Source organism: Budorcas taxicolor, chromosome 3 (genome assembly GCF_023091745.1).
Source record: "Budorcas taxicolor isolate Tak-1 chromosome 3, Takin1.1, whole genome shotgun sequence".
Lineage (NCBI taxonomy): Eukaryota > Metazoa > Chordata > Mammalia > Artiodactyla > Bovidae > Budorcas > Budorcas taxicolor.
Window position 1 is genome coordinate 101,552,675 of NC_068912.1, and position 26,660 is coordinate 101,579,334.

The window sequence follows — 26,660 nt, forward strand, 5'->3', positions numbered from 1 at the left end:
TTTCACTTTTCACTTTCATGCATTGGAGAAGGAAATGGCAACCCACTCCAGTGTTCTTGCCTGGAGAATCCCAGGGACGGGGGAGCCTGGTGGGCTGCCGTCTGTGGGGCTGCACAGAGTCAGACACGAATGAAGTGACTTAGCAGCAGCAGCATGCAGTTTAGGGTCTATGGTCCACCATTTCAATCACTCTTTTCCCAGGATTCTCAACTTCGTCCTTTGTCCTTCCATTTTATCCACCTGATAAAATTCAAACTGAGATCAACTCAATTCACCTTTCTGCACCCACCAGCAGATGGCCAAATACTGTTGGGGGAAAAATATATAGCACACAACCACGCAGACTGCAGCTGCAATAAATTAATGGTCTCCAACCTCAACAGAAGGACTGATGCTGAAGCTGTAACTCCAATACTTTGGCCACCTCATGTGAAGAACTGACTCTTTGGAAAAGACCCTGATACTGGGAAAGATTGAAGGCAGGAGAAGGGGACGACAGAGGATGAGATGGCTGGATGGTATCACCGACTCAATGGACATGAGTTTGAGTAAACTCTGGGAGCTGGCGATGGACAGGGAGGCCTGTCATGCTGCAGTCCACGGGGTTGCAAAGAGTTGGACACGACTGAGGGAATGAACTGATCTGAATTGAACCTCAACAGTGCTCATAACTGCCCAGAAATCTGTAGGCTAGCTCAGTCAACCTGCTTCCATTCTCCATGGCAGCTATTTCAATCTTCTGCTTGTCTCAAATCTTGCACTCCATCTCCAACCTCTCTCTCCCTGGCTAATACCATGGTCCTACTACACAGAAACAATAGAATCCACCAAACATGAATTTTCTCAACTTCCTGCTAACAAATCTACCAATGTACTAGTCCTTTCTGGCACAAGGCAGATATCGCTCGAAGTGAATTTTGCCACCAATGCTTTGGATCCCCAACATTATACTTTACCTGGGGGCACCACTCTCTGTTATTTCCTCTTCCCTCTAATCTTCCTCTTTGCTGGATCTATACCGACAGCAGTTCTCCCATATGAATAAAAACCCATCTCTCCTTCCAGCTATCACTTTCTCTCTCTTCTCCTAAAGAGCCAAACTTCTTGAAAGTATAGTCTTCACTTCCTCACCTTCCCACTTACTTTTCAGCTCAATGTATTTTGACCTCTGCTCCTGCAGTTCACTGAAACTGCCTTTACAACCACTTCCTTGTTTCTCAATTCAGTGAACCTTTTTAGATTTTATTTATCTTGATTAGTAATCAGCCTTTAACACTTTCCTCCTTGGTTACTGGAAAAGCATGTTCTACTACTGATTAATGAACTACTGTAGACACTTCACCTCAGTTACCTTTGCAGGTTCATTCTCCTTTGCCAGAACCTCAAACACAGGTGCTTCTCAGGGTTCTGTCCTAGGCTCTCTCCTCTTCTTCTTTTAAAAATGTTTATTTCTTCAGCTGCCCGAAGAAATAAACTCCCGCATGCTCAGCTGTGGCATGTGGGATCTTTAGTTGCAGCACGAGAACTCTTCATTGCGGCATGTGGGATCTAGTTCCCTGACCAGGGATCAAACCCAGGTCCCCTGCACTGGGAGCTTGGAGTCTTAGCCACTAGACCATCAGGGAAGTCCCCTCTTCTCTTCTTTCTCTACACAGTCTCTCCGGGCAAGCCAAACAAATCAATCCAGTGTGTGGCTGTCATCTTTAAGACACTACAGACTAAATATTTTAATTTCCAGTTTAGACTCATCTTGCAAACTCCAGTCAGGCATACTCAGCTACCTCCTGGACACTTCCACTTGGATATCCCACTGGCACCTCAAACTCACCATGCCCAGAACTGACTCTTTCCTAACAACTCTTCTTTCTGTTTGCCCAAGGCAGGAAATTAGACATTCTTCATGTTTCCTACTTACCCCACATCCAACCAGTCACCAAGTCCAGTTCTAGTCCAGTTCTTTTAAACTCATAAGTGTTTAAGCAGTCCATCCTTCTCTTCAACTCTGTTACCTCTCCATGCTTCAGGCCACCATTATCCTTTCACATGACTGAAACAACTTCCTAAACTGGTCTCCCTCCTTCTCCTAGTCTCGAATCCACTCTTTTCATTGATCTTTCTAAAACATTAATCTGATTGTTACTGTTTTGTTTAAACCTCTGCAGCCTCCCCATTGTCCTTAGGATAAAGTCTAAGCTCTGGTGCTCAGTGGCATAAAATGCATTGGAAATATTTTTCCATCAGTAAGATCTACCCATAAGCTCAGGGTTGAGTGTGGCATCAAAGACCTTCCCGAGTCTGGGCCTACCTATTCCTCCAAGATTGCTCTCCCATTAATCTCTCCTCCGGCCAGAAGATGCTCATAGTTCCTGGTACCAACCCCTCACTTTTCTCTTTGAGCCATGCAAGGACTCATGTCTCCACAAGTCTTTCAAAGCCTAGCTCAAGAGCCATCTGCACTGCTATATGTTCCCCTTCTAATTCTGAGCTCCTAAAATCCTTAGGGTCTACTCTTCTTGTAGTATTTATCCCTCCCATAGTATTAGAGCTGGTTCATGCAGGGTTTCCCTCTCCTTTTAAGAATTATAGAAGTGAAGCGAAGTGAAAGTCGCTGAGTCGTGTCCGACTCTTTGCGACCCCATGGACTGTATAGGAAATACTCCAGGCCAGAATATTGGAGTGGGTAGCCTTTCCCTTCTCCAGGAGACTTACGGAAGTCAGGGTCAAAAACAATCCTAACTAGAGTCCGCTTATGTAACAGATGGTAAGTAAATATTTTTAAGTGCGTGGATAAATTTAAGAAAACTTTACTCCCTAACCCCTTATGTCGCGCACGAACAGGGTACTCTCTAAAGTCTTCTCCAGAAGATAGCACCTCCTTTGCATCCTACCCACCCCACCATTTAAAATAATCCTCGACCAACTGGGTGGACCACGGGCTGGCACGCACCCCTGTGGCCGTTTCGTATGTTTTTCTACCTCCAGCCCTCGGAGCTGCGGTTGGTAGAGGTCGGTGGAAGTAGCTAGATGATGAAGGTCAAAGGGCACTGTTGTCGGTCCAGTAGGATAAGACGCGGTTAAGAAAGGAAACCCTCCTGATCCCCAGAAAACGCAACTCTCCCACAGACCCCCTTACCTACACGGGAGGGTGGGGCCTCTTCCTGACTGGCGCCTTAGCTGGCCAACACCTAATCCAGACCAAGCGAATTAACCAATGGCCGAGGGTCAGAGATAGAGCCGGGCGGGGCATGGTTGCTAGGGCCTACGAGCGGGGTGTGGCGAGAGGCTCCGGGAGACACTCGGCAGTTGTTAGGAAGAGATGTCACAGAGCGCGGCTCAGGGATTGGGTAGCGTCGAGGGAGGTGGGTGGTGATTGGGCGGTGCCCAGGAGAGGCTTGGGTGAGGTGCAGGCGCGCGAGCGGGAGTTCCGGCCGGAGGCCCAAGCTGAGGGCCGGCTCCTTCACCATGGCTTCAGCCCAGCTGGACTACACCATCGAGATCCCGGATCAGCCCTGCCGGAGTCAGGGTATGGAACGAGGGTTGGGTCCAGTCGTGGGTAGGTGACCTAAGGAGTCCGTGGGTTGCAAGCGCAGCTGTGGCCCCGCCCCACTTGTGGCTCCGCCCCCCCGCGGCCCACCTCCTCATAGGGTCCCGCAGGTCCTTAGACTTTGTCGGGTCCAGAGAGCCCCGCCCCTTAGTAAGCCCCGCCCGCAGGGCGCTTTCCCTGTCCCAAACCCGCCCCTCGGAGTCGACACGCCCCCCGCCTACCCCCACCCCCGACCAGGCTGGGGCCCTTTTTTCTGTCTGTTTAGTTCTCAGGTCCAAGCTTTCGCTTCTTTCCCAGTAACTGAAGGCTGCCGAGGACAGGGGACATCCTGATTCCTTTGTTTGGAGTCGGGTTTCCCACTGCTGTCCTTTCTTGGCGGTTGTGCTTAGGCGGTTCCACTCGTTATATTCCATCCACTGTTTTCCCCAGGGTCCATGGAGAAGCCCAGGACACAGAACCTTCACCCTTCCCTCCTCTGCACTCTCTTTGGCAGTATAGTTAGCAGAGCCGTCTCTGCTGTGAGTTAGAAGTCGGCTCAAATCCCCACTCCTCCCTTCAGTAGCTGTGTGACCGTCGGTAGGCTTCCAGCTCTTAACTTCGATACCCTCATCTGCACAGTTAGGGTACCAACAGTAACCTCCCTCCGACGGTGGTTGGTTGCACAACTGAGATTGTTTGTGTACAGGACCCAGCATAATGCTTGGCACTGAGTCATTTTCGTGATTAGCTTTATTTTTTCCCTACTAGAGATTAGCTTTATTTTTTCGCTATTAGAGAAAGGAGTGTGGCAGGGCCACAGAATTAGTAGCCTGTAGAGCAGGTCTGGATCCCAGGCAGTGTGAGTCGGATTGGGGTTCCAGAGAATGGAAAGTTGGGCCCGGATTGGGAGTGAATTATGGTAGAGGAGCCTTGTCATACAGCCCAGCTCAAGCTGCAGGTCTTGCCTGTCTTACTCCACATCACCTTCACACCTCCAGTCTCACCACCAGCCCCACCTCACCTCTTCTCCTGCCACCCCAGCCATCTTCCCAATGCAAAGCTTTGGTCTTATCACTATCCTAGCTAGAACCCTACAGTGACTTTTTTGCCCTCAGGATAAATCAAGTCCTGATTCCTTAACATGGCATTCAAAGTTCTTCATCATTTAGCAGCCCCTGCTTACTTCTTTGTTCACTGTGTCCTTTCCCTGTTCACGCTGAGTTTTGTGTTTTGGCCTCCCCAAGCTGCTTGTGATTCTGCACACTCTTCCTGCTTTTCTCTGCTCTTGCTGTTTCTTCTGTCTGGAATGCCTTTTCCTCTCTGCTGCCCCACTTGGCCTGCTCCCATGTCTGGTTCCTTGTTTAACGCTTCTCTCAGATGTTACTTTCTTCAAGAGAGCCTTCCCAGACCCCTTGCATAGCAGCTGTGTTTCTTGGATGGGGTCTAAGAGGGGAGTGCAACCCCTAGGCTCTTGACAGAGCAGGTAGCCCCAGACCAGTTGTATTTCACTAGAGCCAGATCTGTTAGCCAAGGGCTCTTGGGCTTATAGATGTAAAAATCCTTTTGAAAAGTCTTGGCATCAGTGGGAGATGAAGTCAATTAATATTATTACCCTTGGGGACTTCCCTGATGGTTCAGTGGCTAAGACTGCCGGCTCCCAGTGCAGGGGGCAGGGTTTGGTCCCTGATTAGGGAACTAGATCCCGAATGCCACAACTAAAGACCTGGCACATGCTGCAACTAAGACTTGGCACAGCCAAATAAATAAAATGTTAAAAAAAAAACTATTTAAAGTAATTTTTTTAAAGATTATTGCCCTTGGAGCACCTTTAGTTGCAGAGGCCTGGAGCTGCCTCTGTGTGGCCAGGAGGGCAGAAGTTTGTTCCTCAGCCCCAGTGGGCAGCCTTTGCATTTCAGGTCTATCTCTTGCTCTTCTTTGGTTCTGGCAAGTTATTGAACCTCTCTGAGCCTCAGATTCCCCTACTGTAAAATGGAAGTGATAAGAGGCATTGTGAGGGTTAATGAAGTAGTGACTGACCTGGAGCAGGTATGTGTGCTCCTGTGCGTGCTGCCTGACGCATGCTCTGTCCGTACATTTCTTCCCCTTGTGGCTCTCCCCCCTGCTTCAAGGGGCTGAGTCCTAGAATTGGAAGAAATCTTAGGGGGCCATTTTGTCCTGCATCCTTCTGCTGTCATGAGAGCTTGCTGTTAGCACCAGACCCTTCCCGAACAGGATCCTTCCTCCCACATATACTGGCCTGTTGGAGGCAACTGGATTGTTAGAAAGCTTCCCTTCCTTGAGCCACAATAGGCCTTCCTGTCACTTCTGCTTTCAGCTCAGCATTTGCTGTGTCCTGGCCGTGGGCTAGTTGCTGGTCTCCTCAGAAGTGACTCACACACAGACTCCCTGCAAGGACCTGTGCTTCAGGGAGGACTGAGGATTTAGAAGCAGCTGGTTTCACTATGATGTGGTGGCTGCAGGGCTCGGAGGTCGTGGTGGAGACAGAGCAAGGTAGTCTGTCTTCCTCTCTTTTCAAGATGACAGCTTCATCTCTTTTCTCCAAGAGAAATACCCCCAGGGCCTTCAGCTGTTCCTCCTCTGGTGGGGTTCTAATAACCCTCTCCTTATGATTGCCTTCTGCACTGGCTTTGGGTCATCATGCCTTTTCTTCTCCAAGTGCGTACCCCAGAGCCAAACTCGAGGCTGTAGGACCCCTCAGAAGGAAGTGGCAGTGCTGCGACCCCCCACATCTCTTTGCTTCCTGTCAGTAGAGAGCTCCCCTCCAGGCTGATGTGGCTTCACAGAGCGACAGTCTTTGGGGGTCCAGAGATTGTCTCTCTTTTGCACTCACTGTTTAAAGGTGCAGAAGTATGTAGGACAGTCATATTTGGTTTCTGGAATTGCGTTTCCCCCGTAACTGAGCTTTAGAGCCACAGAGCCTGGCACTGCTGTGAGCTGATAGAGAGGCGAAGAGCTGCCGCTGGCACGCCGGTAGCGGGAAGGCAGCTACAGATCTGGGCCCCTTCATCACTCAGGGTCCTCCTGCTGGAACTCCCACCAGGCAGTTATCTGTGGCTGACTGGGCCTAACAAGGATCATCTGCCTGGTCCTTTGCCGAAGCTGATCCCTTGGCCTGGCATTCCCCTCTCCCCACCCACTCTTTGACCAGTGGTCCCCTCACCCTGCTAATGAGAGTTGGGTATTCTTCTCTCATTTCCTTTGGGGAAGGTTCTGTCCTCAGGACCCCCAGTGCAGGGATCCCTGTTGTGTTGTTTGGAGGGTTTGGCTCACTGTTGCGGGAGCCTGGCAAGGAAGATGTGCCCGAAGAGCTGAAGGGAGACATTTGGCAGTGCTCTGGCCCCGCCCGAGGTGCTCTGCCATCCAGGCCAGGGTTGCACTGCCCCTCCTCCCAGCCAGAGACTGGTCAGCCAAGTCCTGCCCCAGGGCCCGTCTGCGGCTTGCGCAGGCACTTCTTAAAGGCATTTTGTTGCTCTCAGGTTCCGTAAACATTTTTACAAATAATTGATTTACAAAATTAATGGGGCTGAGACAAGGGGCTCACTCTTAGCCTTCCGAGGAGTCACAGAGAAGGCAAGCGATAGGTCTGCTGTGAGCCCAAGCTTCATTGTCAGTCTACCCTTGGGCTGAGCGCTGGCTGGGGTTGAAGAACTGAAGAGCTTGTCTTGACCCCCAGGAAGTTTCTCCCAGCGCCAGGGAAACAGTATGGGGTGGACCGTAGTTTGGACCGCCATGGTGGGCTGCAGGGGTCAGCGGCTTCCTGGAGAAGAGTGGCCCAAGCTGGACCTGGAGCTGTAGACAGGGAGCAGCAGAAGGTGCGGGCCCTGGGGGACTGAGACGGGCCCAAAGGAGTGGGGCCTTGGCAGGAGGCCGAGGTGTGCTTTCTGGAGCAGGGGTGAGAGAAAACCTCAAGAGCTGTCACACCAAAGAGGCCTCACAGCCCCGGGTGCCGAGTTGAACTAGACTCTTCTGGTCTGTGTGAACCCCAGGGGTGCTTTTTTTTTCTAAACAGAGGAGTTTTGTTCATTTTTTGAATCGTGACCTCTTTTCTTTCATTCATTAATAGAAACCCTTCCTAATTTGTCTGCTATAAAGCCGAGTGTCATGCTAGGCCCTGGATCTGAGCTTCAGACCTCAAGGACCCTTTGCCTGAGATCTCTGTGGTTTCTGTTGGGCTTACACTGTTGACCATGCCCTGCTCACACGCCAGGTTCACCAAGAACCCCTCATATGATTTTATTACTCTTTACGACCACCTTGTGAAGTCTGGAGTACTCTTATCCCAGATGAGGAACAGGAGCTCAAGGGAGGTAAAGTGTCTTGCCCCAAGTCATCCCAGGTTCCAACTCAGGAGCCTCACTCCACAGCCTGTGTATGCATATTTCAGTTGCCATCAGGAAGTGCTGCCTGAATACAGTTCCATTTCTCGGAATCAGTTAAGGACATGCACGAAGAAAGAGATGTCCATTAAAGTACTTTTATAACAGCAAAAGATTAGAAACAACATCGTGTCCAATAATGGGAGCTTGGTCACCATAAATTACGAAATATCTATAGCTGCTCTGCAGCCACTAAAAAGAATGGTGTAGAAATATATAAACCGACAGGGAGAGATGTTCACAATATATTGCTAAATGGCAGAAAGCAGATTACAAAGTGGTATGATTCCAATTGTATAAGATATTCATTTTCTACTTTTTCTACAGTGAGCATGCATTCCTCATGAAGTAATAACTTCAATGCATTGAACTCTTTCTTTGTGCTAGGGTAAAAATGCTAAGCCCTCAGTAGTCATTTTCTTGTTTAGTCTTATGTACTGTTATCCTCATTTCACAGTTAAGAAAATTAAAGCTTAGAGAACTAGCTCAAGGTCTGTTTCATGGTTATTAGTGGCAGAGACAGAGATTTGAACCCAGATAGGGTTTGTTTATATTGGAGAAGGCAATGGCAACCCACTCCAGTACTCTTGCCTGGCAAATCCCGTGGATGGAGGAGCCTGGTAGGCTGCAGTCCATGGGGTCACTAAGAGTCGGACATGACTGAGCGGCTTCACTTTCATGCATTGGAGAAGAAAATGGCAACCCACTCCAGTGTTCTTGCCTGGAGAATCCCAGCGACAGGGGAGCCTGGGGGAGTCTCTGGGGTCGCACAGAGTCGGACACGACTGAAGCGACTTAGCAGCAGGGTTTATACGGTAGATAGTCCTAGATACCATGCTACTCTTCTGTACTATTATTCCAAAAGGTTAAAAAAAAGTAAATTTAAAATGAAGTAATTCGGATTAAATATAGGAACTCTAAGACTCTAGAAAGTATTTCTTGGGAGTAAGGGAAATTGAGGATCCTTTAATTCTTTGCATTTTAAGAAGAAAACATAGTTCTTTGTATTCTGAGTCCTGCTTGCTGATGAAAAGCACATAGTGTTCCACAAATCCTTTTTCTTTGTCAGCCTTTTCCTTTGTCTTCCCCACATGCCCCTGGGATATACACAATCTAATTTATGCTCTAGTTTTATGACTTGAACTGTTGTACAATATAGTATGTATCTGTAATTCTTGTATTATCAGTGTCAGTGTCATTTGTTGAGAGAAGTCCAGAGGACAGAGAGCCCCTGCGATTAAATTGTTCTGTGGGGTACTTAAGAAGTGTCAGGCTTGAGAAGCCTTGCCAAGGAATTTCTGGGCATCCATGATCTCTTTGACTTCTGAACCACTATTGACTCTGCTGGATACCCCTCAACCTTTAAAAAAAAATTTTTTTTTAACTCTCATTGCAAAAGTGATACCTATGGATTTTTAGATTGTGAATTTAAAAAATCATGAATAAGACATTGGCTCTAATCCCAGGAATAATTGCTATCAATATCTGATGCTTTTTTTCTATGCATAAGGATGTATAGGTGTGCATGTATGTATGTACATAGGATTCTGTTGTACATATTCTTTGCAACTCACTTTTTTGCTTAATGTGTTATTATTAATTTTTAAAATAATAACAATATTGAGATATAATTCACATTCTGTAAAACTGACCCTTTTAAAATGTGTGATTCATTGGTTTTTAGTATGTTCACAGGATTGTACACCCAGCAGCACTATTTAATTTCAGAACATTTTCATCATCTGCAAAAGAAACCCTGAACCATTAGCAGTCTCTCCCCATTTCCCCCTGCCTCCAGCTCCTGGCAGCCCCTCATCTGCTTTCTGCCCCATGGATCTGCCTATTCTGGACATTTCGTATAAATCATATACATGGGATCATATAATGTATGGTCTTTGTGTCTGGCTTCTTTCACTTAGCAAATGTTTTCAAGGTTCACCCATGTGGTAGCAGTGCCTCATTCCTTTTTATCACCTAGTAGTATTCCATTGAAAGGATATACCACACTTTATTCACCCATTTACAGGTGATAGGTATGTGGATTGTATCTACTTTTTGGCTGTCATGAATATTGCTGCAATGAACATTCATGTACACGTTTTTGTATGGACATATGTTTTCGGTTCTCTTGGGTTTTGTACCTCGGAGTGGAAGTACTGGTTCGTATGGAAACTCCATGCCTAATGTTTTTGAGGAACTGCCAAACTGCTTTCTAAAGTGAACGTACCTTTTTGCACGCTCACCAGCAGTATATGAGGGTTCTGAATTCTTCTTATCCTCAACACTTGGTGTTACCTGACTTTTTGATTATGGCCATCCTAGTGGATCCTAATATACTGTCTCATTGTGGTTTTAATTTTCATTTCCCTGATGACTGTGATGTTGGACATCTTTTCATGTTCTTACTGCCCATTGATACATCATCTTTGGAGAAATGTCTCTTCAAATCTTTTGCCCATTTTTAAGTTGAGTTATTTGTCTTTTCATTATTGAATTGTGAGTGTTCTTATATATCGTGGATACAAACCCTTGCAGATATATGATTTGCAAATATTTTCTCCCATTCTGTCACTTTCCTCAACCTTTTGATGGTATCCTTTGATGTACAAAAGTTTTCAATGCTGGCGGAGTCCTGGTTTGTCTGGTTTTTTTTTTCTTGTATTCCTTTTTCTTTTAGTTATGTCTAAGAAACCATTCCTTAATCCAAGGTCACAAAGATTTACTTTTACATTTTCTGCTAAGAGTCTTATAGTTTTAGCTTTTACATTTATGTCTGTGGTCTGCTTAAGAGAGTCCTGAATATTTCTGTCATAGATTGAGCATTTTTCTTTCATAGAAGTGGAATCACTAAGTCAAAGATTGCATGTTTTTGAGGCTTTTGCTACACATACCAGAATTGTTGTGATTCTTTTCTTCCTATCGTTTCCCTCCCCTTCCTACTTGTCTCCCACTGCCCTGGTTCAGGCCTTTACTGTCTATTGTTTTGCATGTTACAGTCATCTCTGACTTTTCCTAATGGGACCTCTCAGCGCGGTGGATGAGCACAGTGGCGTGGTGGTGGTGGTGCTGTGATGGTATAGACGAGGGGCATCTAGCCCTGTCTAGTGATTTAGGGGAGTGGTGAGAAGGGGTTGGAGACGGCATCAAGGGGAACTTCTTGGATGTCAGCAGTGAGCTGACTCAGCAGGGGGCATGGGCATTAGCAAAGCATAAACATGGATTATCAGCATCTGGGCTTGGGAGTGAGGAGCATGCGTGCAGTCCTGGAGGCAGGGGGCAATGTGGTGTGGTGTTTCAGAGGTGCATGCTGGCTATACCACTTCCTGGCTCTATGTTTTTGGGGAGAGAGACTTCTCTCTGTGTTTTAGTTTTCTCATCTGTAAAATGGGGATAGCAATAATAGCTAACTCCTAGGATGGTGGAGGGGCCAAATGAGGCAGCATGTGTTGAGGTTCTGACTTTGGTGGCCAGTCCGTGAGGAGGAGCAGGTGGAAGAGGTCAGTGCTGGATCTGCTGATGTACAGAGAAAACCAAGTATGCAAGTTTGGAGCTAAGTGGAAAGAGATTTGGTTAAGACTGGGGGGCTTTTTTTTTCCTTTTTTTTTTACCCAGGGGGCCAGCGGGATAATGGTGATGACCACCTGGGTTTGGAATCTAGCTCCACTGCTTATTAGCTGTGTAACTTTGACCAATTATTTATTATCTTTGTGGTTTAGTTTTTCATCAGTAAAATGAGACCAATAATAGTACCTTGTTCATGGGATTGTTGCGAAGATTAAATGAGTTGATATATAAAGTGCTTAGGGACTTCCCTGGGGGTCCAGTGGTTAAGACTCTGTGCTCCCAATGCAGGGGGCCAGGGTTTGATCCCTAGTCAGGAAACTAGATCCCACATGCTGCAACTAAGACTCAGTACAGCCAAATAAATAAATAAATAAATATATATATATATATTTAAAGTGCTTAGAATAGTATCTGATACAATTCTCTTTTTGCTGTTATTGTTTTTCTTGGTGATGGGAAAGAGGGGCAGAAGGAGATGCGAAATTCAGAGAAGTTTTTGATGGTTTAGGACTGAGGTGGGTTTGATTGCCTGTGCAGGGCTGTGGTCAGTCTTGGTGTAGAAATGGGAGATGGGGGTCAGTGCCTGAGTATTCAGTGCCTGAGGGGCAGTGGTCAGAGGCTGGGAGATGTCAGCAGCAGGAAGGGGAGAGGGTGGTGACCAACGGGAGGAACATAAAAGGAGCAGGGACTCCTACAGAGGGTGGAGGAATCACGGGATCTGGATGTGGCAATAAATAACAATAGCCATAGCAATTACTTTTATTACTCTGGAAAGGGCAACGGGTAACAAGAGGAATGCCAGCTCTTTCTCCTTGGATCCATCCTTCACTTTGCAGGCACGTACGTGTTCATTCATTCAGCACGTTTCTGCTGAGTGCCTGGACAGGGCAGCTACAGTCCTGGGCACCAGGAATGTGGCAATAAGTGTGACAAACCTAGTTCCTGCCTTCAGGGACCCTGCTGGCTGAGGGGTGACAGATGTTATTCAAATAATTGTGCAAGTCTTTAATCAGTATAGATTGGATCTTGCCACCCCCCCAGTTCCAGAATCTATTCGCTCTCCACTGCTCCGAATAAAATCCTGACTCGTAAGCATGGCCTGGGGGCCTTGCAGGATCAGGCCCCCCATTCCCACTCTTAGCAGCTCTCCTGCCCACTGTTGTTCCCTCATCCAGGCTTCTAGCCTCCCAGGACTGCTTGCTGTGCCCCAGAGTGACTGTAACATCTCCATCACCTCCTGCCCCTGCTCATGCCCTCTTTCTACCTGGCATGCTCCTATGGTCCTTCAAGACCAGCACAGCAAACATGTCACCATCACTCTCTCAGCCGTGGTCTCAGAGCACCTTGGACTTTTCTGGATGATAGCACTTCATGTCTAGAATCTGAATGGGTAGCGTGGCTCCAGTGGGAGGAGGTCATGACAGAGCTCCAAGTTAGGAGGGGCGTCCTGGGAGGAGACTGTGTTGGGGGAACGGGAGATGCCCGTGGGTAGGAGGGGCACCTTGCGGTTCAGGAGAGGCGGCCTTGAGTGCCTGGCTGGAGTGGGGGCACCAATTCCCTCCTTTTAGGAACCTTATGAAAAGCTTGGGCTCTGGGAAGAGGCAGCATGTCCAGGGTGTCCGTGTTCTGAGTTTCTTCATGAGAGGCGTGTCTGGTGAAGTCATTCCTACCTGAGTTGGTGAATCCAAGGGTGTCAGGAAAATCTGAGGTGGAACAAAGTGGAGTTGTAGAGCCCAGCCGTGGCGGGAGGGGCAGGTCGGAGAGCCAGTGGAAGTGTCTGAACCTTCCCTGTCTGGGAATGTGCCACCCCTGCTGGTCAGGGCAGTCACCAGGGGATGTGACCTCGCTCAGCCTCCTTCTCTCTATTTGAGATGAACCCCCTAACCCGTTGCTGATATTTTGGTGGTGGTACCTGGAGGGGAGCACCATAGGGAAGTGCTGGGGGAGGGGAGTCCATACTCAGACAGTTGCATGGAAGTTAGGGAGTCTCCCTGGGGCAGGTCTCAGAGATCCAGTGGCTGGACCTCAGATGGTCAAAGGTAGATCCAAATGGTAGCTGTCGATCACCACCCGTGAGGTGGCTGCAGCCCGAGCCTTGTGGGTAGCCATCACCAGCAACGCTGGGCTTCCGCAGAGAAAGGCCAGTGCAGGCAAACCATTGCCCTGGCCAAGGACCAGGCCAAGACATTTGGAGACAGTATTTCGAGTGGCCTGACTTAGAGCTGTGGAACCATCCCTCTTTTTGGAGGTCGAGGTCAGTGTCAGGGGAGCCTGGGAGGGCTGGCAGGGGTCAGCATGGGACTGAGGCGCTGGCAGCTCCTGCTCCAGGCTGAATTGTAGCCCAGCCCTGGATCCCCGTGGGCGCGGGCAGTTAATCTCTAAAGGCCAGAGTCGCCACCGCCGGAGAGCAGAAACACTGAACTTTTCAATCACATTAATTTCCACAGGAAATTGTTGTCTTCCTTTTGTCCAAAGGTTAGTGATTTATGTTTACCATCCTCTTAACTAGCCTTGAAATTTACTGTTGCCAGGTCACCACCAGCATCTATAAATCTCGGTGGCAGCTGAGCATAGCCAAGTGGCTTGATCCTTGGAAGAGTAAACTCTGGCCCTTTCAGGAGGGCAGATAACTGGCAACAGACAGTCCCTGGACAGAAGTCACCCCGAGGGGTGTGAGTACTTCCTTGGTGGGGAGAATGAGAGGAGGCCTGACTGACATGGTTGCGGGGAGGCCTCCAGAAGTGGCCATGGAGGAGGCAGCTGGCTTGTGCCTCGGCACATCAGGGGAGGAGATGTACTTCTGGTGGTGGACGGGGCTGGCGGCCCAGAGCACCTCCAGTGGGTTAGTTAGGATGGGGAGTCGGGGCCGGCTTCCCAACTCTGCACTTCCTGTGTTTCCTTGGGCAAGCAGCTTAACCACTCTGTGCCTCAGTTTCCTCATCTGTAATAATATTCCCTGTAGTGTGCTGTGAGGATTAAATCTCAGTAAATACTAACTGTTATTATTCTCTGTCAGGACAGGGTTTGGTTTGGTAGGGGCCCCCAGAGTCGGTCTGCTTCACTTCCCCACCTGCACTGCCCTATCGATTTCTCTTTAAAACCCTCTTCTTTCATCTGTCCGTGGAATTAGAACAGGGGCTGGCCAACTTTTTTTCTGTAAAGGGCTGTACCTTAGACCTTAGACTTTGTGAACTGTGTGGTCTCTGTTGCAGCTACTCAACTCTGCTGTTTCAGCTTGAAAGCAGCCGTAGACATTATGTAAATGAATGAGCTGGGCTGTGTTCCAATAAAGCTTTATTTGTGGACGTTTACATTTCATGATTTTCACACCATAAAATCTTCTTTTGATTTTTTTTTTCCTAAAACTATTTTAGAATGTAAAAAGCACTTTTATCTTTAGCTCAAAGGTCATATGAAAACAGATCATGGGTTGAATTCCGCCCATGGCTTGTGTTAGTATCTATGGTATGCTGATCCCAGGATTAGAAGGTGAAATTGCACGGAGGAAGTGTTTCTTCATTTTTCTCACCTGGGCTGTGTCTCTGAAAGAAAAGAAAGGGGCCCTCAGGTGGCTTTTTCTGGTTACCCTGCAGTGCCATCTGAGAAGCCTGAAAGCCAGCGGAAGTGAAGGAGAGAGGAAGGAGCCTCCCACGCACCTGAGGCACAGGGGCTGGAAGGATGCCTAGGCCTGGCCCCTGGCGCTTCCCTGCCACCGGCGCTGGATGGGCCAGTCACCCCATCCCACACGCTAACTGCACGGCTGACCGTCCTACACTGCTTGTGTTTCAGAGGACAGCCCCGACGAAGGTGGAAAGGAGGCTGGGACTCGACTGCCTTTGGTGATTCTCTTGGGCTGGGGAGGCTGCGCCGACAAGAACCTGGCCAAGTACAGCGCCATCTATCACAAAAGGGTGAGTACTGCGGGCGTGTGGACTCCCAGTGCTCTGGGCCCCCTCTGGAGGGGCGCTCTCAGCCTTGGCTGCCCTCATCTCCAGGCTGTCCTCATCTCCGGGCTGCCCTCATCTCCAGGCTGCCGTGGAAGCTGACCACCAGTCAGGGGCCGGGCAGGCCTGGGAATGGCACCAGGACTGGCCTGTGAGGAAGATGCTGGGCCCATGGGGACTTGGGCAGGATTATCACCCTTTGCAGCCAACTCTGTGGCCTGGTCTGTCCCCTCCAGCCCCCTGACCTCCCGCTTCCTTCCTCCCCAAGCCCCAAGGTGGCAGATCATCCCCACTGTGCTCCCAACTGAGGCGTCAGCCCAGACCTCAAATCTTTCTGGGCTGGTGCTGCCTTTCTGGGTGTGTGCTGGGCTGGGTGTGCTGGGCATAGTGTGGACTCCTGGGGCCTCCTCCTTCTCTCACCAGGAGAGTTTCTGTCTTAGGGTTGAGCATGGCACCTTCATGTTTCCAGGGTAGAAGGGTCTTCTAGAGAAGAATTTGGGCCTGAAGTTTCCTTGCTTCATCTCAGGCCTCACGAGAGTTGGATATAGAGGTTGCGGTGGTTGGAGCGAGCCTTGGGAGGGCCTCTTGTACCTGAGTACCCCTTTCACAGCTTTGGCCACTGGCCTGGCCCTGCCCTCCTCTCCCAGGCCTCCCAAGGGAGGGAGGCAGTACAGACCACTCCCCACCCCACTCCAGCCGCCAGCTGGAAGCCCTGCACTGAGGAGGCGCGGCAATCACCTGGGAGAAGGGCCAGCTAGGGCCCCCTCCCCTCAGCCTCCCTCCACTGACCCAGGTCTGCGCTGTGCCCAGGTGCGTGGTGGCCCTGGAATAGGACGGGAGTTGGAGGCCTCCCCTCAGCCGGCAAGCCTGGTGCCCTGGCATCACCTTACTCCTTAAGTAGTTTCAGCTGCTTCTGAATTCCACTCCCTGGGCGAGGCTACGTTGGCTGGCTTCTCCATTAGACTAAGATCCTTGAAGGCAGGCGGAGGCCAAGAAATAGGTGAGTATGGCCAGAACAGAGGACAAAAGGAAGGGCAAGTGTGAAGAGAAGAGTCTGGGAGGGTCCTCTGGGGATTTAGGCTGGGGTGTGATGTTAGACTTGTGCTTCTCAGAGTCCTTCCCTGCCGAATGGAGAAAGGATTGGGGAGGCCAGGGCTGGAGGTCGCGAAGTGGGATTGTCGCAGTGGCTGGAACCTTGAGGCTGGTGGTGCCGGTGGAGGGAAGTTAATGGATCAGGGGGCTTGTTAGGAGGCACAGTGATTGGTGGATGAGAGACTGGGAGTGGGCACGGGCATAGGTGGGGTCCAGGGTAATGCCAGGCTTCCGGCTGCAGCTGCTCCCTGGTAGAGGTGGGTATGTCCTTTGACCCAGGGAGTACTAGAAGAGACGCCTTAGGCTCTGGGCTGGATGAGATTCCTCCAGGGAGTGTGTAGAGAGCAGGGAGAAGAGGCCAAGCTCTGAGGAGCAGGAGATAAAGAGGATCCACCGTGGGAAGGAGGAGAGGCCACAGGAAGAGAAATAAACTCAGGGGAGCATGACTGAATCCAGAGGAAGAGAGTCTTAGGGAAATGGGCCGGTGACGAGGGAGACAGGAAGGACATTCTTGGGGTGGAAGGCATGGGAAGGAAGTGATGGAGTGGAGAGGAAAAAAGGATCCCAGGGAAGGCAGAGAGGTTGAGGGGGCAGGGCTGCTTGTTGGGGGTCACCTGGGAAAGGAAGGGGTACTTTTACCTTCTGGTCAGAAGGATGAATGGGGGTAGAGAAGAAATTTTTCTAACCCCCAACTCCTAATACTTCATTATTGAAAAGAAAATAAAAGCATTATATTCTACCCCCCAGAGATGACCTCTATTTAGCATCAGTGTGTGTCCTTTCAGCTTTTCTTCTGTGTGTCTTTTCTTTACCTAAATGAGATTTCTTGAATACTCTGTTTTTGTATCCTGCTTTTTTTGGACTGTGATTTCCACTGTCCCATGTTAATATATTCTAATCTCATTAAGTCTCCAGTCCATGGTCAGATTCTCTGATAGTCGCCAAAGTGTCCTTTAAAGTGCTGATTTTCCTGAACCACCAGCATCCAGGATCACCCATTGCATGTTGTTATTTTGTTCCGTAAACCTCTTTTGTCTAGAACAGTCCATTTTTTCCTGATGTTGTTACTGAAGAGCCAGAGAGTTTGTTGTTTTTTTTTTTGGTCACACCACGTGGCATGCGGGATCTTAGTTCCCTGACCAGAGATCTACCCTAGAATGACTTCCTCAGAGTGCGGAGTCTTAACCACGGGACCACCAAGGAGGTGCTGGAGAGTCTTCCTAAGAGCTTGTGATACCAAATGCTGCTGGAAGGAAAGTACAACAGGGGCTGAAAGGCGTCATGGGATGGAGCGCTTCGGGAGGATGTGGGCGACCTTGGTAAGAGCAGCGCAGCTGTCAGAGTGGAGTCCGTGGGAGGGGGACCAAGGAGAGAGGGTGACTGTCCAGGTTTGTCTAGGAAGGCGAAGAGAGGGTGGGACAGATTTAGCGAGGAACATGATGTAAAGGCAGAGGCTTTAGTGTTTTTTATTAACGAGATCGGTTTGTGCAGGAATCTGGAGTGAGGAAGAGACTGAGAATACAGGAGGTGAGGACGAATGGAGCAGGCTGGGAGTGAGCGAGTGTGGAGGTGGAGAGATGGGTGGCTTCCAGGGAGAGACAGGAGATTGGGGTCTGACGGGCGCAGGGGCTTCTGGGAGCATCTGACTAGAAGCAGCAGAGGTGGGAGCATCAAAGTGAGGCCCAGGGAGGCTCCATGTGCACACTCTGCGCAGGAGCGTTGGGCGTTCATAAGGCCCGCTGTGTGTGTGCTCCCACCGGCAACCTGGAGGTAGAGAGCACGCACGCCCTCAGAGACGGCACAGTCACAGGCACGGATGAGTTCATGCCTACGCCAACAGGTAGTTCTGCATGGGAATGCTCCTGGGGAGGAGTGTGTGTGTTGCGTGTATGTGCCCATGCGTGTGTGTGCATTCCTGAAGGTGGTGTGTGTGCTTGCGGGTGTGCTCTGGCAGTTGTATGCTCTTCACAGGTGGTGCAGTGGGTACCCTAGTGCATGGTGGGAGTCATGGGCATCTGCGTCTAAGGGGTGTGAGATAGAGAGGCTGTGTTTAGTCCAGGAGTTGCGTGTGTGTGGTGGTGGTGTGGAGTGTGTTTGTATTCATTGGCAGTGTGTGTGTAGGTTGAAGGTGGGTGGAAAGACATTTCACACCCCACTGGGGAGCTGGAGCAGAGCGCTTTGTGAAGTTTTCCAGAGCTGTGGGGCCAGGTGGCACCCGCGACCCCTCGCTGCAGTCTTGGGAAGAGTGGTAAGGTCCGCTAGGGCCTTGGTGACAGCACAGCCAGGAGGACCCGTGGCTCACGTGATCTCAGTCAGCCAGAGGGGAGGTCAGGGGGCTGTGGCAGGGTAACCTCCGCTGACTGTCTTTTTGGCTCTGGGTCATTCAGGTACTGCGCCCATATAATTTTCTCCTTGTTATTACTCCTGCCACCACTAATGACTGCTCTTCTTAGCTGGAACTCTGTGCCAAGTGCTGTTTGGGGGCACTGGAGATACTTTTTTTTTTCTTCATTTAATTATACTGTAATCCCATGAATTGGATGTTGTCCCAGCTTACAGAAGGGAACACAGACTCAGAAAGATGAGTTAAATTGCTCTTCATCTATATTGTTTATTGATGCTGGTCCCAGGAACTGAGCCCAGAACTGTCTGACCTCAGGGCCTGCCTAACTCAGAGTCCCCTGACAAAGAGCCCTGTGTGTCTGGCACACATTAATGGCAGAGGGTTAGGACTCAGGGTGGCTCTGGTCACCTTCTCTAACTGACCTAGAAGGGGATCTGGGTGAGGACCTTGAGGTGTTCTTTGAGCCAGGCGTCGAGGGATACAGAGGCCCAGAGATTTTTAGCTATTTTAGAATTTGAGGAATAATGTGTTTACTGTACTTGGAATTTCAGGGAGAGTGAGGAGTGATCCCAGGCTTCAGAACCAGACAGGACCCTGCGAGGAAGGTGGCTGTGGCCAGACTGATGCCTTGTGGCCCAGCTCATGAGTGGCCTCTAGTGGTTAAGGCTGGGCCTGCAGGCGTGTCTTGGGTGCTGGGTCTCCTGGGGGTACCTGCTTGTCCCTGGGAGGCAGGGACCGTGCAGAGCAGAGTGGCTGCAGCAGGGTGTCGCCAGGCAGTGAGGCCTTAAGTCTGCCAGAGTTGATCAGATGTGGGTACAAGGTCGTGGGTGGGAGGGAGACAGCAGACCGAAGTGAGAAGGCTTCCTTCTGGTCAGCCCAGAGGCCTCCAAAGCGAGCTCTGGGCTCTAGGCCTCAAGGGCTTGGCCAGCATGAAGCGATTATTCCACAAATGGGCCTGGAGTGGCCCTTGCCGTCTGGGAGGCACCTGTGTCTAGGAGAGGTGAGCGTGCACCTAGGCTGCAGCAGGGCCTGGAGGACTTCCAGCTTATGGGCCTGTGGAAGTGAGAGCTGCTGGACCCCTCTGACCTTAGCTGGCCGCTGCCTCTCCTCGCTACCCCATCCCCGAGGACCAACCGGGCCTCTCTCCTCTCCCCAGGGCTGCATCGTGATCCGATACACAGCCCCCTGGCACATGGTCTTCTTCTCCGAGACCCTGGGCATCCCTTCACTTCGTGTCTTGGCCCAGAAGCTGCTTGAGCTGCTCTTTGATTACGAGGTTGAGAAGGAGCCCCTGCTCTTCCACGTCTTCAGCAACGCTGGCGTCATGCTGTACCGCTATGTGCTGGAGCTGCTGCAGACCCACCGGCGCTTCTGTCACCTGCGTGTGGTGGGCACCATCTTTGACAGCGGTCCCGGTGACAGCAACCTGCTGGGGGCTCTGCGGGCACTGGCGGTCGTCCTAGAGCACCGGCCTGCTGCGCTCCGCCTGCTGCTCCTGGTGGCCTTCGCCCTGGTGGCCTTCCTGTTCCATGTCCTGCTCGCGCCACTCACCGCCCTCTTCCACACGCACTTCTATGACAGGCTGCTCGACGCAGCCTCTCGCTGGCCCGAGCTCTACCTCTATTCCAGGGCCGACGAGGTGGTCCTGGCCCGGGACGTGGAGCGCATGGTGGAGGCACGCCTGGCACACCAGGTCCTGGTGCGCTCCGTGGACTTCGTGTCGTCTGCACACGTCAGCCACCTCCGCGACTACCCTACTTACTACACTACCCTCTGTGTCAACTTCATGCACAGCTGTGTCCACTGCTCAGGTCCTTGCTCTCCCCACCTCACCTCTGCTCCAGAAATAAATGCCTGACTCTTCCCTACAACCTACATCCATGGGTGGGGTCCTCTGCTGGTACAGCTCCCTGCAGCTCTCGGGGTCTTTGTGGTCCCTCTGTCCTGGGGGACCATGTCGGTCTGTTTACCCCAGGATCCTGGGGGCAGTAGTGCCTGTGCAGGTCTCTGCAGGAGCCTTGCAGCTCTTGTGTTTGCTAAGTGCAACAGTCAGGCTGCTGGTTCCTGTGGCATTTAGGCTGTGAAGGGTTAATAAAGCTGGGGGTGGGGTGAGGCTAAGCCCCAGCATTGATCTTTGATTCCTTGAATGGAAGGTGAGCTTTGCAGGGAGGTGTCAGAAGGTAGGGGAAGGTTGGGGCAGGGGCTGTAATCTGTGCTCCCAGGACCTGGAAGGGCAGGCAAAGCCCCCCCAAGCCTGGAGCACCATCCCCTAGGATCCCACTTGGCAGTTCACTCAGGCTTCTCATTGCCAGGGAGTCTGAGGTGGAAGCCACATGGGGGAGCTGACAGGTGGGGGATCTGTCCAAGATCTACTACACTTTGCCAGAAAGCCACTGGACCCAGGGAAGTTGCAAGATGTGTGTGGAGTGGGCAGATGCTGTGGGGAGCAGGAAGACAGCAGCCCCAGATGGGAGCTGGGACAAGCTGAGTCAGGAGTCGACCAGAACCATTGGCCTTCATCTCCTTGAGGGAGACCCACTTGGATCCTCTGTAGACAGGAGCAGTAGCTTCAGCCTTAGAATTCTGTATCATCTATCATCCTGTAAGTCACTGCTGCACAATACTGGCACATAGTAGGCATTCAATAAATATGTGTTGATTGATTGAGCTTACTGTGGTGATCCCTTCCCAGGTGGCGCTGGTAGTAAAGAACCCGCCTGGCAAAGCAGGAGACATGAGGCGCAGGTTCCATCCCTGGGTCGGGAAGATCCCCTAGAGGAAGGCATGGCAACCCACTTTAGTATTCTTGCCTGGAGAATCCCATGGACAGAGGAGTGAGCCTGGCGGGCTACAGTCCATAGGGTCACAGTGAGTCAGACATGACTGAAGTGACTTAGCACACTGTGGTGATCAAGGGACTTGGGGGCCAGGGATGGGCTTTGAAAGTTTGACAGTCAGTGAAGGAGATGGCTGGAAGAGCTCTGGGTGGGAGCTGACCCTGACAGTCTCAGGGCTGATGCACCTCCTGTCTCCAGAGCTCAGCTCTCCCTGCATGGCCTCAGCCCTGTGGGATGGCCCCTCAGCGGCTGCAGCCTGTTCCTACTCTGTGGCTGCATTCCTAGCCATGGCCAACAGGTGGCAGTGCTGCCTGTGCCATGAAATGGAACTTAAGGCTCCCACAGCAGGGCAGGTTTCACGCCCTCACTCTGGGTTAATGTCTTCTATTAGAGAGCATTTGGCCCCCGGGGGTGAAAGTAACCAGCCATCAAGGACCTACTGAGTCCAAGTCAGGGAGAGGGGAGAGTAGAAATCCGATAGGAGCCAGCCTGATGGGAACTGGGCGTCGTCCACTTCTGTTCTAAACCCTCCACTGTCACGAGCTGCTCTGCTCAGGCCACATACATTTTCCTAGAGACTTGGGCTCCAGGATCCTTGCTTTCAGAATATTTGGTGCCATCAAGCTGGGCCTGGCGCTGTGAAGGGCCTTCACTGGACGCCAACCAGGGTGATTTGTCGTTTGGGTGCAGAGGTGGGCAGGAACTGGCAACTGGACCTGATTCTATAGTATTCACTGCGCATCCCAGAGATGGGTGTGTCTAAGATTTGGGAGGCGGGGTCTGGTGTGTGAGAACATGTGAAGGAAAGGAGTCTGGAATCATGAAGATACTCTGGGGTGTTGAATTTTAGCAGAATCTTCTGTCAAAACAAGCTTTCTGTGGTGGGCAAGACCTCCTCTGCAGCTCTGAGCACCTGCCCGAGCACCCAGTTGCTCACTCCCTGGTACTGGTCAGCCATGGGGATCACCACTTGACCAAGCTCCATCTCAAGTGCTGGCTGCCCAGCCTCAGTTCCCTGACTTGAGGGTCCACCTTGGATAAAGGGGGTTCTTATTGTTCGTTTATCTGGGCAGTAGCTATAGCAGGCAGTGGTCACTAGGATGGAAAGCAGACGCCGCCACAGGGGACTAAGATGGTGACTTTGGTCCCTGGATCACTTCAAGGGACTAGAAAGGGACAGAGGTTTGGGGATTATGTTTTCACTTGAGCTTACAGCCTGTTCCAGCCCTAGACCAGGGGATACAGCTTGCATCCCCTCGGTACCCCCAAGCTCTGACCTCTCCTGTGATTAATGAGCTGACGATTCTGCATCGATAAGGAATTAACCTGGAGCCCCTACCCATCAATAGTCAGGAGTCCAGGTCCTGGCCCCCCCACCCCCCCACCCAACAAGAGCTCCAGGGCCCCTGAACAGACTAACCCCACACTGCTTCACAAAGCTGTAGCCAAGTCCTTTTCCCCACATGGCTGCCAGGAATTAACCCGTTAACTGCCTCTGTTCCTACCACCTCATCATCTTCCCCTCCCTGTACATACACAGAGACAGCAGCTGTTTATACTGGTTTAATCCATGTCAAATGTAGTTTACAAAGGGAAAGGACAAGTACCTTTGTATAGAATATACAGACACAGCATCACACCATGGGGCCCACAGGGCAGGGGAGACCACACTTTTCCCGGAAAGAGCAGCTCTAATCCCAGGAAAGGTTCTCTGCGGAAGGCTGGGGAGCCAGAAGCACCCTTGTCCAGCCCAGTCTCAGCCCCTGCTTCAGCTCGGTTCCCACGCCTGTGCCTCCCCCCTCCCCCAACTCCTTACCAAGAGCCCCAGGAGCTAAGACTAAGGAGAGGATCACGTCCCTTGGGGCACATGCCCCACGTCTGGGAGAAGAAATATACACCACTGAACAGCGAGCACATGGGAGAGGGGAGGGACCGGGGAGGAGTGAGGCAGGCACCCCGAGGCGGATGGGCCGAGCCCCCAGCCAGCCCTCAAGGAGGCGCTGCCTCCAGGCCTTCTTAACAAAAGAAGAAAATCATACAACCAGGGGAAGGGGAAGGGGCGGAGGGCGGGGAGCTGTCCCATTTATACACAACATTGTAAACATACACGGTCTATATTACATGTGCTTCAGTCTGGTGTTTGCATGTCTGTCCGTCTGGGGGCTGGATCTCAGGAGCCTTGCTTGACAATACTCCCCCCACCCCCACCTCCCTGCCCCACCCTGGGAACAGAACCTGGAACAGGTATGGCCCCCAATCTTGGTGGGAGCCAGCATGCAGGGCCTGGGCCTCAGCCTCCATTCTGGCTCCAGAGTCCTGTGTGTGTGCGTGTTCATGTGTGTGCATGTATGTACATGGGGAACCTGTGTGCAAGTATGTACAAGGGGGCATCTCGTCGCAGGTGGGGCAGGCGTGGCGCTGGAGGCAAGGCCTGCTTGGGGTGGCCGGCTCACAAGTAGATTCTCCGCAGGTCTCCGGGCGCTGTGATGGTGTTGCACTGGGGGCAGAGCTTCTTGGCGCCCTGCGGGGAGAATGGGGCGGGGCAGGGCCCTCTGGTTAAACCCCAGCCCACACATTTGATCCTGTGCACCCAGGCCTGCAGCCATGTCTCCCTGCACCCAATGTGTGCTGGGACTTTGGACTGGTCCTGTCCACGAGGGCTGGGGAGGCCTGGGCAGCCTCTCTGAGCAGGCAGGCACGCTCCTGCGTTGGGGGGACGCCAGGATCAAACCGCCTGGCTAGGCCCACAGCGGGAGCCCTGGTAATGAGAACAAGGCTGGGTCCAGCTGTGGCTGCCGCGGCCCTAACGAGATTACACGCGGCCTTTGATCAGGACACAGAGCCCACGTCCGGGCCTTTTATTGCTGTCTCCGGGCGACATTTTAATGGCTGCTCCTGAGCGAAGAACAGGGGCAGGAGCAGAAGGAGCTTAGTAATGGGAGGGGGAGGGGCTGAGGCCCTGGTCCTGCTTACCCACACCCAGCCTCCTCCTCACCGGGGATCTCACTGCTATGTGTAATACGGGGGCCCTCCAGGGTGGGGGCTGGGAAAGGGAGCAGAGACCCCATGGCTGGGGAGAACTGGATAAACCTGGTGTGGGGGAGGGGAGAGGCTCATGAGCTTGGGGATGAATATCCTGGAATCAGGCCGTCTATGGTTCTGCTCCGCCTGCTCCTTGCTCTTCCTCCCCCCGAGGGAGGCTCAAGCATTAGCATGGACATCTGGGCAGTAACCCGAAAGGCTACCCACTCCCAACCCCCAGACCACTTCACCAGGGTCCGCAGCCAGCACTCCTCACAGTGCACATGCCAACACTGGATGGACGTCAGAGGCATCGAGTATGAGTCCTAGGGAGAAGACCAGCAGAGAAGGGAGGGGTCACTCTGAGGTGTCCCACCCTCTGAAGGGCCCAGTTCACTGGGCAGAGACCCTCTCCAACCCCCAGGGAGCACTGAGGCCCAAGCAGGGACATGCGAGGTTCCCTTCCTCTCACCATGCAGATGAGGCATTTGTAACGGTCCCCACGAGATAGCTGTCGTTCAAGTTCCCTGACCCGAGCCTTCAGGGCCTCAAACGTGGTCACAGCTGAATCTTCGGTGATTCTGTGAGGAGGATGGCACAGTTGCGCAGGCAGCAGGCTGGCATCTCTAATTTGAACCTCCAGCCCACACCTTCCTTGAATTCCAGAACCACATGTACCCATGTCTCTTAGACCTCCCTGCTCCCCAATCCCACTCACATCCTAGATCCACAAACTCCACATTCCAGACCTGCGCCCCTCACCCGCCTTGCTCCTGCACCTCCATCGTGGTGAATTTCTAAAGCAGACACCTGGGAACCATTCTCGAAACTACTCCTTCCCAGTCACCCCTGACATCCAGCTCCTCACATCTTTGGCATCTCCACTCCTTTCCACGCTGCCACCTGTAGTTCAGGTGCTCATGACTCTGTGCATTATACCAACCCGAATGGCCCCTCTGCCTCCATTCTTCTGGCACCTACGATTCTGCAAGCCCGACCACTTCTGCTGACATTTCCAACATTTCAGCGTCTACCTCAGCATAAAGCTCTAGCAAACTCCTACAAGCTTACGAGGGCCTCCTTGGCCTGCCCCCACCAGCCATGTGCCTCAGCACCCTACCACGTGCCTCGCGTTCCATCCACGTCCAATGCTGGAGTTCTTCCACATGCCCCAGCATTTTTCACTCATTGGCCTCTCAAGTACTTTCTGCTGCTTCTGGGTCACCCCACCTCCTAACTCTCTAGTTCCATCTCATCATTCAGGCCTAGTTCCCACCTCCTCCCAGAAACCTTTTCCAAGCCTCGGCCAGTACCACTGGTGGGGTTGCCCCTTTTGTGCTCTTCCAGCCCCTGTGCTTGGACGGCACTACAGCAGTACAACTGCAAATGCCTGTCTCCTCTGCCAGACTCGCTTCCCCGAGGGCAAGATGATCACTCCACCAAGACTGACTCTGGACATCAGCCCCACTCCAGGCATGGGAGTGTGAGTGAACACCTGCTGAAGAAACAGCGGGTCTAACCCCCAGGGAGAGCGAGAGATGGGGATCTGAGGGGGCCCACATAATCTAGGTCCCTGGGCTGGAGGTCTAGCCTACATCAACAGCTCCTAGCCGTTTCTTCCTAGGCATGTCAGATGTCCTTGTGGTCCTCACTTGTTGTCCAATCCCTGCACAAGCCCTGCAACTTCCTGAACTCTCTGAGCTGTGATACTCAACAGGGAACAGCTCGGACAATTCTAAGAAGTGATCTTTCCCACCACTCCTAAAACAAGTCAACAGAACCCGGAGGAGCTTACAGGGGGAGCAATGTTTCCTGGAGGAGTAGAAAAGATGGTACTGGAGATGAGCTTCAGGGAATAATGACATAATACAAATAAAAGAGCTAAAATTTATTAAACACTTACTAAATGCCAGGAATTTTACCGAGGGATTAAAAATT

At 51.5% G+C, this 26,660-nt stretch overlaps 2 protein-coding genes across 2 annotated transcripts in view; one reads left to right on the top strand and one right to left on the bottom strand.

Annotated features, from left to right (window-relative positions):
• The first annotated feature begins 3,421 nt into the window (after positions 1-3,421).
• On the top strand, positions 3,422-21,477 carry TMEM53 (transmembrane protein 53). The gene is made up of 3 exons (XM_052637891.1): positions 3,422-3,523; positions 15,274-15,395; positions 20,021-21,477. Exons 1-3 carry the CDS (start codon positions 3,463-3,465, stop codon positions 20,720-20,722), a joined length of 885 nt encoding a protein of 294 aa, XP_052493851.1. The 5' UTR covers positions 3,422-3,462; the 3' UTR covers positions 20,723-21,477.
• Positions 21,478-23,255: 1,778 nt separating this feature from the next.
• The window catches only part of RNF220 (ring finger protein 220), a 261,433-nt gene continuing 258,028 nt past the window's right edge, over positions 23,256-26,660 (bottom strand). Inside the window, exons 12-14 of the mRNA XM_052637882.1 lie at positions 25,195-25,303; positions 24,974-25,048; positions 23,256-24,222 (exon numbers count right to left, since the gene is read on the bottom strand). Of these exons, the coding sequence (XP_052493842.1) occupies positions 24,151-24,222; positions 24,974-25,048; positions 25,195-25,303 (256 nt within the window). The 3' untranslated portion in view covers positions 23,256-24,150. The remainder of the gene's footprint in view (positions 24,223-24,973; positions 25,049-25,194; positions 25,304-26,660) is intronic.